Source organism: Phacochoerus africanus, chromosome 9 (assembly GCF_016906955.1).
Source record: "Phacochoerus africanus isolate WHEZ1 chromosome 9, ROS_Pafr_v1, whole genome shotgun sequence".
In the NCBI taxonomy this organism is placed as follows: Eukaryota; Metazoa; Chordata; class Mammalia; order Artiodactyla; family Suidae; genus Phacochoerus; species Phacochoerus africanus.
Window position 1 is genome coordinate 125,571,561 of NC_062552.1, and position 15,744 is coordinate 125,587,304.

Sequence of the window (15,744 nt, forward strand, 5' to 3'; positions counted from 1 at the left end):
GTGGCCGGGGTTCTACCCTGGTCTTGAGATCCCACACCAAGCTGCCGCATGCTGCAGCAACTGACTGAAGGACAAAGAAAAGTGTAAATAACACAGCTATGTGAAAAAGGGCAGACAGAACAAGAAGGATAAGCAAGTCCATTCACAGTAATTAAGATTCTATTCACTTTTACCAAACCAAGACTTGTTTTAAGTGACATTTAAGCCTTATTTATTTGTCTTTTTTTTTTGCTATTTCTTTGGGCCGCTCCCGCGGCATATGGAGGGTCCCAGGCTAGGGGTTGAATCGGAGCTGTAGCCACCGGCCTACGCCAGAGCCACAGCAACGCGGGATCCGAGCCGCGTCTGCAACCTACAACACAGCTCACGGCAACACCGGATCGTTAACCCACTGAGCAAGGGCAGGGACCGAAGCCGCAACCTCATGGTTCCTCGTCAGATTCGTTAACCACTGTGCCACGACGGGAACTCCATTAAGCCTTATTTAAAGTGTGAAAGCTGTGTTCAAGTTCACTTCCTGTGAAATTCAAAACTTGTTGCACTCGATTCCAAACATTTGTATTCAAGCACTGTTTCTAAAGAGTTTAATCAAGGTGGGTGACAAGCACCAGAATTATGGGGCTTCAGCAGTGGAGGGTGAAGAGAAATGGGAAGTTAATTGCTGAGTACACCTCTCAACTAGAGTCTAAATGGAAGAAGATTTGTTTCTAATTTCCACTCTCTTCGAGAGATTAAGTCATTCAAACCAAATTACTAAGTCAGGAACCTTCAATAAAGAAGGTTAATTACTTGGTGTAGTGAGGAAAATTGTGACTTGAATTACACATCCTCATGAAAACATGAAAGGACATAAAATTATCCATAAACTCATAAAAATGATGCTCATTTCATACCGTATATAAATACTGTGTTACTACGCTGTGCGTCAATTACACTTAAAAAAGGAGTTCCCACTGTAGCTCAGCAGGTTACGAACCCCACTAGTAACCATGAGGATGCAGGTTAAATCCCTGGCCCTGCTCAGTGGGTTAAGGCTCCAGCTGCAGACGCGACTCAGATCCCATGTCGCTGTGGCTGCGCTGGAGGCCAGCAGCTGCAGCTTCAATTTGACTCCTAGCCTGGGAACTAGGAGGTTTGACTCTAAAAAAAAAAATTATACTTTAAAAGAAACTCACAATATTTTAAAATTTAAATTGCACCCTTTAGCCCAGTAAGTCGATGGCTAGGAATGTATGCCACTGAGAAACATGAAGAATTACTCAAAGATCTATGCTCAAAACATTTTCGGAGCTCCCACTGTGGCACAATAGGTTAAACATCTGAATGCAGCAGCTTGGGTAGCTGAGGAAGAGGCATCAGTCCCACACCCAGCCCGGTGAAGTGGGTTAAAGGATCCGGCATTGCCCCAGCTACAGCTGGGATTCAATTCCCAGCCCAGGAACTTCCATATGACACATTAAAAAAAAAATCTCATTGGAGCATCATCCTAACAAGTTACAGACAACATATTTAATATAATCACATCTAGTTTCAGAATAAATACATATTCATTCACACACACACACATACATACACACACACACACACACACACACACGATATGCACAGGAAATGTGTGTAAGTACCTCTAAGAAAATGTTATCCAGGACTGATTCTGCCAAGTAAGTAAGGGTCCTGAGACTAATGTGAGACTAACTTAGAACCTTTCACTGTTTGAACTTATCACAAAGCCAGTATCACTTTTACTTAATTTTGTTTTATTTAAAAAGAAAAAGTTGGAGTTCCCATTGTGGCTCAGCGGGTGAAGAACCCCACATCATGTCCATGAGGCTGCAGCTTCACTTCCTGGCCTCCATCCACTCAGCGTGTTGAGGATCTGGCACTGCCACAAGCTGTGGTGTAGGTCGCAGATGTGGCTCGAATCCTGCGTTGCTGTGGCTGTAGCATGGGCCTCAGGTGCAGCTCCAATTTGACCCCTAGCCTAGGAACTTCATATGCTGCAGGTGTGGCTTTAAAAAGAAAAGGAAAGTTGCTAGTTGATGCATCTATTTATAGAAACGAAGGTGATAAGCACACTTGGAAGGAAAGGATGGAACAAGAATTTTAAAGTATCTTGCAACCTTTTCTTTCTTTTTTTTTGCTTTTTTTTGGGCCACACCTGCAGCATATGGAAGTTCCCAGGCAAGGGGTTGAATCAGAGCTACAGCTGCTGGCCCACACCACAGCCACAGCCACACGGAATCCAAGCCACACCTGTGACCTGCACCACAGCTCACAGCAATGCTGGCTCCTCGACCCACTAGGCAAGGCCAGGGATCGAACCCATGTCCTCGTGGATACTAGTCCGATTCATTTCCACTGCACCACAATGGGGACTCCAAGCATCTTGCAATTCTGACTCTATAAAAATAATGCCATTTAGGGACTTCCCACCATGGTGCAGCAGAAATTAATCTGACCAGGAACCATGAGATTTCGAGTTCGATCCCTGGCCTCGCTCAGTGGGTTAAGGTTCCAGCGTTGCTGTGAGCTGTGGTGCGGGTTGCAGACGTGGCTCAGATCTGGCGTTGCTGTGGCTATGATGTAGGCCAGCAGCTACAGCTCTGATTCAACCCCTAGCCTGAGAACCTCCATATGCCGCAGGTGTGGCCCTAAAAAGACAAAAGGCAAAAAAACAAAAACTGACATTTATGAGGGACAGAAAGCTTACATCCCACTGCAATTATGACAGATAATTTTTAAAATTCTATTACTGCCTTTAGAACATATAGGGTTTTTTCCTTTATATAGATATTTTTTGAATAATTCATTTAAAAGTTCAGACAGGAAATAAATTGATACTCCCACTAGATTTAGGAAAGGGTAAATTTTTTCAAAGTAGGGATATGACTGATGCTTGTCACCCTTTCCTCTTCTACGTCCCCGCCTTCCACCTCCTGGGATAGCAAATCATAAGCTCATTCACCTCGGACCAGACACTAGGCTCCAAGGTGTACACAGATTATCTCATCTCCCTCTTACTAGGTGTCTTTGTTACTCCTCCGCAGGGGTGAGATCTCTGTTCTCCCCTCTCAAATCTGGGGGACACGGCAGGTCATGCCACGTCTGCGGCTGGAGCAGATAAGGTGATGCTGCTTCCACCTCCAACTTCTAGGATGCTCATTCTCAGAACACAAGGCCATGTTGTGAGCCTCGTGTCCTGGCTGACGGCCCACGCTGAGGTCCCGGTGCACAGCCAGCCAGACACGTGAGGGGGGACACCTGTGAGATGGCCCCTGCGCCAGCCACCACGGAACTGCAACCGCAAGAGACTCCAAACCTGCCTGGCTGGGTCCAGGCAACTCACAGAACCACGAGAGGGAATAATGGTTGTTTTTTAGGCCATGAAGTTGGGGCGATTTGTTACGCAGCAACAGAAAACCAGACAGATGAAGAAAGCCTGCATAAGAGAAGAAAGGTCAGTAACCTGCCAGAGGAAGCTGTCTGCCTGGCTCCAAAGCCCAGGCTCTCAACAACGACAGCCGTCACCCCTTGCTCACTGCTCCGCAGATGACACAGAACAAAGAGGAGGAGGCCAGGCATAACCCACAGAATGACCAACACACCCCCAAACACTTGGGCACCGCCCAGAAAACGGGTAAGAAAATACATCTAGAAAACCTGGAAATAAAGACCAGTATGACAACCTCGTACTCCCAGCCCCACTCAGTGACCTCAAGCTATGAGCCAGTTTCACCGTTACACACTCTGCCTGTTCAGTCTACGTCCTTGGCTGTCTCTGTGACTTCCTGTTCTAGAATGGTTTCTCCATTTTTTTTTTTTTCATTTTTTTGCCATTTCTAGGGCCGCTCCCTCGGCATATGGAGGTTCCCAGGCTAGGGGTCTAATCGGAACTGTAGTCTCCGGCCTACACCAGGGCCACAGCAACGCGGGATCCGAGCCGCATCTGCAACCTACACCACAGCTCACGGCAATGCCGGATCCCTAACCCACTGAGCAAGGGCAGGGACCGAACCCGCAACCTCATGGTTCCCAGTCAGATTCGTTAACCACTGAGCCACGACGGGAACTCCTGGTTCCTCCATTGTTAACTACTTTTTAAGGACTTAACTAATAATCAGGACTGAAACCTGAAAAAATGCTCAACATCACTGATCATTAGAGACATGCAAATCAAAACTACCATGAGGTACCACCTCACACCTGTCAGAATGGCCATCATTAACAAATAACAAATGCTGGAGAGGCTGTGGAGAAAAGCGAACCAACCCTCCTGCACTGTTGGTGGGAATGTAAACTGGTACAACAACTATGGAAAACAGTGTGGCGGCATCTCAGAAAACTAAATATAGAACTACCACATGACCCAGCACTCCCACTCTTGGGCATAGACCTGGACAAACCTTTCACTGAAAAAGATACATGCACGGGTATGTTCACTGCAGTTCAATTCACAACAGCCAAGACATGGAAACAATCTAAATGTCCACCGACAGATGAATGGATTAGGAAAATGTGGTATACAGACACAATGGAGTACTACTCAGCCATAAAAAGAACAAAATAATGCCATTTGCAGCAACATGGATGGAACTAGAGACTCTCAGACTAAGTGAAGTCAGTCAGAAAGAGAAAGAAATACCACATGATATCACATATCTGGAATCTAATATACGGCACAAATGAGCTTTTCCACAGAAAAGAAACTCATGGACTTGGAGAACAGACTTGTGGTTGCCAAGGGGGAGGGAGTGGCAGAGACTGGGAGTCTGGGGTTAATGGATGCAAACTATTGCCTTTGGAATGGATTAGCAACGAGATCCTGCTGTGTAGCACAGGGAACTATATCCAGTCACTTGCAATGGAACATGATGGAGGATAATTTGAGAAAAAGAATATATATATGTTAAATATATATATATATATGCAGGGAGTTCCCGTCTTGGCGCAGTGGTTAACGAATCCGACTAGGAACCATGAGGTTGCGGGTTCGGTCCCTGCCCTTGCTCAGTGGGTTAACGATCCGGTGTTGCCGTGAGCTGGGGTGTAGGTTGCAGACGCGGCTCGGATCCCGAGTTGCTGTGGCTCTGGCGTAGGCCGGTGGCTACAGCTCCGATTCAACCCCTAGCCTGGGAACCTCCATATGCCGCGGGAGCGGCCCAAGAAATAGCAACAACAACAACAACAACAAAAAGACAAAAAAAAAAAATATATATATATATATGCAGACAAAGCAAACTGGTTAAGAGCAGCTGACTCTAGGAAGAGGGGCATGAAGTTTGGTCTAAGAGGCAAAAGTGAATAAACAGAATGACCAATTGATCAAAACTAGCTTCAACAAGACTGTGACAGGCTGACATCAGGCACTCTAGATGGGACAGAGTGACAGGAACACAATTTCACCTCTGACAAAAACTATTACGCTAAAGCTAGCAATGAAGACACAATCAGACAAATCCAAATTGAGGGACATTCTGCAAAACACATGTTTTGCGTTGATTCTTGAAAAACGTTGTCATCAAAGACACAGAAGGCGAGACACTGTACCCAATTAAAGGAGACCAAAGAGATAAGACAACAATACACAATTTGTGATTTCTGACTGGGATCCTGGAGTCAGATAATGGGGAGTTCCCATGGTGGAGGAGTGGGTTAAGGACCCAACTGCAGTGGTTAGGGTCACAGCTGCAGCTCAGATTCAATCCCTGGCCCAGAAACTTCCACATCATGCCTTGGGTGCAGCCATTTTAAAAACAAACAAACAGAGAGTTCCCGGTCGTGGCTCAGTGGTTAACGAATCCGACTAGGAACCATGAGGTTGCGGGTTCGATCCCTGGCCTTGCTCGGTGGGTTAAGGATCTGGTGTTGCCGTGAGCTGGGGTGTAGGTCACAGACGTGGCTCAGATACCACGTTGCTGTGGCTCTGGTGTAGGCCGGGCGGCTACAGCTCTGATTGGACCCCTAGCCTGGGAACCTCCATATGCTGAGGGAGCGGCCCAAGAAATGGCAAAAAAAATAAAAATAATTTAAAAATAAAACAATAAAAACAAAGAAAAACACCTATAATGGGGAGTTTCCCTATGGCACAGTGGGTTGAGGATTCAGCATTGTCACTGCTGCAGCTCAGGCCACAGCTGTGGTGTGGGTTCAGTCCCTGGCCCAAGAACTTCCACATGCTGTGGGCATGGCCAGAACAAACCACATTTCCCTATAAAGGATATTATTGTAATAACTGGGAAAATCTGAGACATAGACTGCACATTATACAACAGTAGTGCTTCAACACCTCATTTGTACTGATAAAAGAAATTTTCACAGATTGAGATACAAAGAAGTCATTCTGGTTTATACATGAGTTAACTTGAATGCTGGCCTGTTCTTTTTTTTTTTTTTTTTTTAAACCTTGAAGAAATGTAACCCTGCCTTGTTTAACGTTCTTCATTCTGATAAGATATAAAACTGTGCTGAAAACCCTGTTTCTCCCGAGCGGTTGTGCAGAGTAATCTGGGAAATGGGCTTCCAGGCCAGTCCTCAGTTTGGCTCACACAAAACTCTTTTCTAGGAGTTCCCATTGTGGCGCAGTGGTTAAGAATCCAACTAGGAACCATGAGGTTGCGGGTTCAGTCCCTGCCCTTGCTCAGCGGGTTAACGATCTGGCATTGCCGTGAGCTGTGGTGCAGGTTGCAGACTTGGCTCGGATCCCTCGTTGCTGTGGCCCTGGTGTGTAGGCCGGAGACTACAGCTCCGATTCGACCTCTAGCCTGGGAACCTCCATATGCCGTGGGAGCGGCCCAAGAGATAGCAAAAAAAAAAAAAAAAAAAAACTCTTTTCTATTCTTTCTTATTGACTGCTTATTGATTATTTTCATTGACGGTACTGTGAGTATGTAGGAGGAAGTTCTTGTTCTTTGCAGATACTTACTGAATTATTAGCGGTGAAACATAATGATGTCTACAACTTGAAAGCAAAAATAAATACATAATTTAGAGTGAAAGAGAAGACGCCAGAGCAAAGGGGAAACAGCACACAAACGTAAGGCAAAATAGTGCATCTAGGTGATGTGTGTATGAGCATTCAGTGTACTCTTCTTGCTAAAGTGTACTAAACTTTACCGTAGACCAGAAATTTTTCAAAATAAACAATTGGGAAGGAAAAAAGGCATACAGTAAAAAATATGTGTATATTAGTCCGCACTAAGTAAAAATGTAAAGCCTTTTGTAGACCTTGTATTCTAATTACTGTTGGGTGCATTAATTAAAAAAAAATGTAAACAATACCCAACAAAAGAAAATAGGAATGTTTTGGAAAGGAGGAATGAGATGAATTCATTGTTTTAAAAACCTTTGTAAAAGATCATATGCAAAAAACCCAACTGACAATCAGGATACAATGTAAATTTAACACTGTAACTATACCGAACAAAATCTACTCTTTTCACAGCAAAAGAGGTCGGAATTTTTCTGCACTTCTGGCTCACAAGCATAATGACATATCTGACGGTAAAGCAAGAAAAAAAAAAGAAAGAAAAGAAAAAAAGAATAAGCCCATTCCAGTTGATTACACCTGGATTGTCCATAATCCACAAACTGAAGAGCAGTGACATGCTGACCCCTTACATGTTCAAGGATGGACTAGCCCATTTCCCAACTTCCCAGCATCACCCTTTCATTTCGCTCAAAGGGAGTTTTCATAATTTCTCTGAGGCAGTTCCGATAAAAACACGACTGCCCGTTCCAAAAGGAATAATAACGTAAAAAACACACAGCCCAGCTGTCCTCTCAGTTGTTCACTAAACCGATGTCCAGAAAAGGCAGAAAACCACCCTGTAACCGCTCACACTACGGCCGAACGTTCAGCAAGAGACCCTCAGGTCAAGCCTGCCTTTAACAAACAAGTGTTTTCACTCAACTCCCAAAACTTCGCACAACAAGCCTCAGCTGGACTCGAGGCGCCGCTCTGAGCGCCCCCCACGCCCGAAGCCAGCCCCCGCCCCGCGGGCCGCCCCCGGGGGCGCGGGTTCGACACCCCAGGGAGGCGCGGCGCCCCCACTCGGCGCCTGCCCCCGCCCGCCGCGGACGGACGACGCCCCCCCGCCGCCCCTCGCCCTCTCGTCCCGCCCCCCCCCCCGGCGCCACTCAACTCTTCATCCTGGATGCGGAGGCTGGCGACTACCCCTCGCGGATATCGGGCGGAGAAGAAGGGCACAGAAAGGGCGGCCCCTGGCTCCCACTTCTTGGAGGCGGGGTCCCGAACTAGGACCTCCGCGGTGGTCCCACCATGGAGAGCGTTAGGGTCCGGCCGCCATGTTGTATCGCTGTCACCCTAGCAACCGTCCGGTCCCGGACGCCCCGAGGCCGCCGCCTGCGCCTGCGCCAAACGCCCTGTCCGCGTCCACCGGCGGTACGTGAACGCGTGCGCACTGCGGCTCGCCTCCTGGCTTTAGTTGCTAAGCAACCCCTCTCGCCGCTTTAGAGCGTGGGACACCTTCACCCAGGTCGCTATTCCCCAGCGGTGCTGAGAATTTAGCGATTTAGGACCTGAGTCCTGGACCGCAGCGTTGAGCGTTAACTGGGCTGGGAATACACTAAATGATTGTCGGTTGATACCTGTTCTTTGCAGTCTCGTCCTAAAACTAATTAGTCTGGTACAGAGAGTTACATTTGTAAGTTTTTAATTCAGTGGACAGTTATGGAGCTCCGGGCGCTATTGCGAGCTTTGGGGATAAAAGGAGAGCGGCGTGGATAAGATCCCTGACTTTCTTGAAACGCATTCTACTATAAAGTTGAAGGAATGAATATGTGAATGAACTTCCTGCAAATATGATGACTGAACAAGACAGCGGCCTAGACCTCAAGGAAATGAAATGCAATAAAAATAACCTTTGTATATTGGTATAGCATTTTATGAAGCTCATTGTCATTTATTTGCTTATTTCATCCCAACTACATCGTGATGTTCTGTTCTCTGTTTTTTCCTTTTTGTTTGTTTGTCTTTTTGCCATTTCTTGGGCCACTCTCGAGGCATATGGAGGTTCCCAGGCTAAGGGTCTAAGTAGAGCTGCAGCTGCCAAGCTTACGCCACAGCCACAGCAATGGGGGATGGGAGCCGCGTCTGCAACCTACACCACAGCTCACAGCAACGCCAGATCCTTAACCCACTGAGCAAGGCCAGGGATCGAACCCAAAACCTCATGGTTCCTAGTTGGATTCGTTAACCACTGAACCACGACGGGAACACGCATCCTTTTTTTTCTTTTCTTTTCTTTTTTTTTTTTTTTGTCTTTTTAGGGTGTCCCCGGTGGCGTATGGTTCCCAGGCTAGGGTTTGAATCTGAGCCATAACCACTGGCCTATACCACAGCCACAGCAACGCAGAATCTAAGCCACATTTGCAACCTACACCGCAGTTCACAGCAATGCGAACTTAGCCCACTGAGTGAGGCCAGGGATGCAATCTACATCCTCATGGATGCTAATGAGATTCGTTTCCGCTGAGCCACGACAGGAACTCCCCTATTAATTTTTGAAATTAAAAAAGTAAAGTGGGAGTTCTCTTGTGGCACAGAGGGTTAAGGATCCAGCATTGCATTGCCACTGCAGCGGCTCAGGTCACTGCTGTTGCCCAGGCTCATTCCCTGGCCTGGAAACTTCCAAATGCAGGGGATGGGGGCTCTTTAAAAAAAAAAAAGTAGGAGTTCCCATCCTACTCCAATTAGACCCCTAGCCTGGGAACCTCTACATGCCATGGGTATGGCTCTAAAAAGAAAAAAAAAAAAAAAAAGCACCCAAAAAACATAACAAAAGGTATCTAGGGTTAAAAAAAAAAATGAAGGTACAGAAGTATAAAAAGGAAAAACCCCTTCAAAACATTTCCATCCTTCTCACTCCCCATCCTCTCTAGAGTGAACCTCTGGCAACAGCTGGGTGGCATCTTTTCAAAATTTCTATGCATGAATTTGGACAGAGTTCCTCTACAATTGAAATAGTCTCCTATAATTTGCTTTCTTTTCACTTAATAAATCATAGTCATCTTTTAATATTAGCACATCTAGAGCTATGCTATGTTTTTTAATTGCTGCATGATATTCCATAGAATGAAGTTTGCTATTTTTGCTATAACAATACTTCAGAAAATATCTTTATGCATATTTTTGAGAACATGCGTGACTTTCTGTAGGAACTGATGGGTTAACAGGTGCACACTGAGGAGTTCCCGTCGTGGCTCAGTGGTTAACGAATCCAACTAGGAACCATGAGGTTGCAGGTTTGATCCCTCGCCTTGCTCACTGGGTTAAGGATCTGGCGTTGCTGTGAGCTGTGGTGTAGGTGGCAGACGCGGCTCGGATCCTGCGTTGCTGTGGCTCTGGCATAGGCCGGCGCCTGCAGCTCCAATTGGACCCCTAGCCTGGGAATCTCCATATGCTGCGGGTGAGGCCCTAGAAAAGGCAAAAAGAAAAAAAAAGTGTGCACTGATATTAAATTACTCTCCAGAAACACTGTACCAATACATAAGAGAAATCTATATATGAGTTCTCTTCACCTCATTCTTGCATGGACAGTGGATATTATCTACTAAGATTAAGAAGATTGAAGTTCCCTGGTTAAGGACCCAGAATTGTCACTGTTGTGACTCAGGTTGCTGCTGTGGCCCAGGTTCAATCCCTGGCCCGGGAACTTTGCACAGCCAAAAAGAAAAAAAAGAAAGAGCCATTGATGGAAAGCCTGAAACATAAGAACATGAAATGTTTAGCTGCACTGTGGTTCCCAGGCCTCCCTCGGGCCTTCCCACCAGGACCTCATGCATCTCGCCTCCTCCCAGTGGAAGCTTCCTCCTCTCTAAGCCCAGCACAGGCTTCTCCCCTACAAATGAGCCCTTGACACTTGCAAAGCTGGCCTGGCCATCTTTCACCAGACCTACCATCCTCTGTTCCCATCTCAGCCAAGGCAAAACCATCTGCCCAGGTGCCCGCACCCCCGAAACTTCCTCCCTCCCATTCCCTGCCCCCTGAAGACCCCTGCACTTCCTGCACATACCCCTCTTCCTTTTTCGACCCACCTCTCTCCTTGCTGATCCCAGATTCCTCCCTCTGGCTTCACTGGGACCAGGTCTCCACAAGCACCTGTCATGCAGAGGAGAGATCCAGACCCTCACCCCATATCCACTCTCCTTCCATCCGAAATCTTCAATCCCTAACCCTTCGCCCAGCCCATCTTCCTGCCTTCCCCCCCTCTCACATCTCTGTGCCCAAAGTGATTTTGGTTTAGGTTATTTCTTCCTCCTCAAATAGCATTTATCTACCTATCTACCTACCTACCTTCCTGTCTAATAGATACTACATTCATATGATTCAAGATTCAAAAATAATAAAAACAGGAGTTCCCTCTATGGCTCTAGGCGTGGCTGCAGCTGTGACATAGGTCGCAGCTGCGGCTCAGATTTGATCTCTGCCCTGGGAACGTCCATAGGCCCTGGAGATAGCTGAAAAAGGAAAAAAAAAAATATATATATATATATATAGAAAAGTCCTTCCTCCTGCCCCCTGGCCCCCAGTTTCTCTCCCCATAGGGTATGCACCCCGTGTTATAAGAGATCTTTTATTCTTCTTCTTCCGTTTTTCTACACCAATGGTAGCATAGTATAGGCTCTGCTCTATGTTTTGTTGGGGGGGGGGTTTGGCCGCCACACACCTGAAATTCCGGGGCCAGGGATCGAACCCTCCACCGCAGCAGTGATGACAGCAGATCCTTAACGGCTAGGCCACCAGAGAACTCCAGGCAAATATATCTACTTACCACTTTAACTAGGAGCTTTTCCCATGCGAGTACACAAAGAGCGTCTTTCTTTAAGAGCTGTCCTAATTCGCAATTGTACCACCCTTATTTAACCGGCCCCTTATGGATGGATATCTAGGTTTTCTCTAACCGTCTGATTTTTTTTACTGATTTTTATTTTTTCCATCATCCCTGGTTTACAGTGTCCTGTCAATTTTCTGCCGTACAGCAAGGTGACCCCGTCACACATGCATATATACACTTTTTCTTACGTTATCCTCCTTCATGCGCCATCATAAGGGGCTAGATATCATTCCCAGCGCTACGCAGCAGGACCTCATGGCTCATCCATTCCCAAGGCAATCGGTCGCATCTATTAACCCCAGATTCCCAGTCTCTCCTTTAACAGTCTGATCTTTCAAACACTTGCTGCAGGGACCAACCTTGAACGTGTTCCATTTCCTGTGTGTTCCCGTGTGCCCATAGGAGAAATTCCTAAAGTGGAGCTGCTGAGTCAAAGGGCAAATATATCTTCTTCGATAGATTTTTTTTTACTTCTTTTTAAATATTGGAGTCAAAGTTCACATAACATACAATTAACCTTTTTTTTTAAATGACCACACCTGCCATGTAGACGTTCCCAGGCCAGGAATTGTATATGAGCTGCAGCTGAGAACTACGGCAATGACGGCTATTTTAACCCCCTGGGCGCAGCTGGGGATCCAACCCACGCCTCCCCAACACCCCAAGCTGTGGCAGTCAGATTCTTAACCCACAGCGGGAACTCCAGAATTAACCATTTTATTTATTTATTTTGCTTTTTGGGGCCGCACCTGCGGCATATGGAGGTTCCCAGGCTAGAGGTTGAATTGGAACTACAGCTGCTGGCCTACACCACAGCCACAGCAACGCCGGATCCGAGCCATGTCTGTGACCTACACCACAGCCCACAGCAACGTCGGATCCTTAACCCCCTGAGCGAGGCCAGGGATCAAACCGCCACGATGGGAACTCTGGAGAATTAAACATTTTTATCATTTTTATTTAATTTATTTATTTATTTTTGTCTTTTTGCCTTTTCTAGGGCCGCTTCCCACGGCATATGGAAGTTCCCAGGCTAGGGGGCTAATCAGAGCTGTAGCCACCAGCCTATGCCTGCAACCTGCACCACAGCTCATGGCAACGCCGGATCCCCAATCCACTGAGCAAGGCCAGGGATCAAACCCGCAACCTCATGGTTCCTAGTCGGATTCGTTAACCACCGCACCACGACGGGAAGTCCAAATTAACCATTTTTAAAGTATGACACTTAGGAGTTGCCATTGTGGCTCAGTGGAAACAAACCCGACTAGTATTCATGAGGACAAGTTTCGATTCCTGGCCTCACTCAGTGGGGTAAGGACCCAGCGTTGCTGTGGCTGTGGTGTAGGCTCGAAGCTGCAGCTCCCATTTGGCCTATAGCCTGGGAACCTCCATATGCCACGGGACGGGTGCGGTCCTAAAAAGCAAAAAACAAAATAAAATATAGTGTGAAATTTAGCACACCCACAATGTTGCAGAAGCATCACCTCTATTTAGTTCCAAAATACTTTTGTCACTCCAAAAGGACACCCCAAACCCATTAAGCAGTCTCGAAAACATGATGCTAAGGGAAAGAAGCCAGATACTAAAGTCCACTTATTGTATGATTCCATTTACAGGCTATTTCCAGACCTGACAAACCCATTGAGACAGAAAGCAGATTAATGGTTGCAAGGTGCTGGGGGTGACTGCTAATAGTTTTGGGGTTTCTTTTTGAGGTGTTGACAACATCCTGGGATTAAACAGTGGTGACAGTCCCACAAATTTGTAAGTTTACTAAAAACTACCAAATTGTACATGTTAAATGGTTAGCAAGTTTACTAAAAACTACCAAATTGTACATGTTAAATGGTTAGCATGGCGTGTCATATGAAGTTTATCAGGAAAATTTAAAAAACAAAGGATGGTTATTGCTGGTATTATTTCTTTGAGTGGCACCCATGGCATGCCAAAGTTCCAAGGCCAGGCACTGAACCCGTGCCACAGATGTAACCAGAGCCACAGAGCGGGCAACGATGGATCCTTAGCCATCCAAGCCACAAGGGAACTCCTGGCGTTATTATTATTGGTGCCTCTGTCTTTGTTGGCTCTGAAAAGCCACTTCTAATCTCCAGCCCACTGGGATTTGATTTCTCTCTTCTACTCTGCGCGTGGTCTTTCCATTTCTGTGCGGATGTGTCTTTAAGTCGCATTTGCCTTTATCTCAATGTCTCTTGCACGATCTTTCTTCTACCCAGGTAGGTGCTAAGCTCCTTGGGCAGCCCACCCACCTGCCTGTTGTCTCTCCTGCAGGCAGAGCAACTTGCTGGCTCTTCATTGAGCACCTATTATATAGGTGAACAGGTGAATGCATTTTGCACATGAGCCCTGCCTCATCAATTCCCACACGGATTTTCTGTTCCTCTTCACTGCAGATACGTGGTTCTCCGCAGTGAAATCTTGGCAACCAAGCAGGTCCTGAGGATGCGTTAGGGCGAGGCGCCCCCTGTAGGTAGAAACAGGCTTGTGGCGCTTACCCAGGTGAGCTGAGGCTACCAACTCCAGCCCACACCACCCTGAGCACCATTTGCTCTTGTAACCCTCTGTCTGGAAGCTGTGGGAAGAGACCTTCCCCAGCCGTGGCTTTTTCTTTTTGAAGTAGCACTTCTTAGACTATTTAGAATTAAAGAAAGAATAAGCCAAGGGGGAGAGGGAGGGAGTGGGGTGCTTGGGAGCTCGGGGTTAATAGATGCAAACTATTGCCTTTGGAATGGATTAGCAATGAGATCCTGCTGTGTAGCACTGGGAGCCGTGTCTAGTCACTCACGAGGGAGCATGAGAACGTGCAAAAATAGGATGTGTACATGTATGTGTAACTGGGTCACCATGCTGCGCAGTAGGAAACAAATGCATTGGGAAATAACTATTTAAAAAATAATATTTTAAAAATTAAAAAAAATAAGGCTAATGATTTTTAAATACAGCCACTGGAGCAGAGCTGCATCACCTGAGATCCTGTTAGAGATGCAAATTTTCAAGACAAATAGGATGTTGGTGAGAGATTTTTGCCTAAAGCAGCGTTTCTCAGTCCTCTTTTTCTTGCTTTTTTCCTTCTTTCTTTCTTTCTTTCTTTCTTTCTTTTTTTTTTTTTTTTTAGGGCCACATAGTGGCATATGGAAGTTACAGGACTAGTTGAAGTGGAGCTGTAGCTTCTGGCCTACACCCACAGCCACAGCAACTAGAGGATCTGAGCCATGTCTGCGACCTTCACTGCAGCTCAGAGCAACACTGGATCCTTAACCCACTGAGCAAGGCCAGGGATCAAACCTGAGTCCTCATGGTTACTAGTTGGGTTGGTTACTGCTGAGCCACAACGGGACGTCCCTGCTTCTCAGTCTGTAGCATGCACCCAAATCACCTGCCTTCAGGTAATTCTGGATTCTGCAAGATCCCACCCCCTGAAATTTCTGAGTCTAATTCTGGGGTGGGGCTAAAAAATTTGCATCTCCAACAGGATCCCAAGTGATGGTACACCAATAGTGGTATTTTGAGAACCACTAGCCTTCTTCTTTCTTTAATTCTAAATGGACTAAGAAGGAGTTCCCTTGTGGTACAGTGGGCTAAGTACCTGAAGTTATCACTGCTGCTGCTACTCAGGTCACTTCTATGGCGTGGGTTGGATCTCTGGCCCGGAAACTTCCACAGGCCTGGGCCACGGCCAAAAACAAATCAATAGACTAAGAAATGCTATTTCAGGAGTTCCCGTCACGGTGCAGCGGAAACAAATCCGACTAGGAACCATGAGGATGCTCAGTGGGTTACCCTGGCCTCGCTCAGTGGGTGAAGGATCCGGCGTTGCCATGAGCTGTGGTGTAGGTCGCAGACACAGCTCAGATCTGGCTTTGTTGTGGCT

General features: G+C 46.5%; 1 protein-coding gene across 6 annotated transcripts in view; it reads right to left on the reverse strand.

Annotated features, from left to right (window-relative positions):
• The window catches only part of MOK (MOK protein kinase), a 54,892-nt gene extending 46,519 nt beyond the window's left edge, over nucleotides 1-8,373 (reverse strand). For 3 of the 6 annotated variants that reach the window (XR_007137110.1, XR_007137111.1, XR_007137109.1), the window contains exon 1: nucleotides 8,142-8,367. Coding sequence is in view for 2 of the 6 variants with exons in the window: in XM_047796734.1 (XP_047652690.1) it covers nucleotides 8,142-8,148 (7 nt within the window). In the remaining 4 variants the exon portion in view is untranslated. Of the gene's footprint in view, nucleotides 1-8,141 lie in introns of all 6 variants that reach the window. The other 3 variants (XM_047796734.1, XM_047796733.1, XR_007137108.1) reach the window with 2 other exon arrangements.
• Between the last annotated feature and the right edge of the window lie 7,371 nt (nucleotides 8,374-15,744).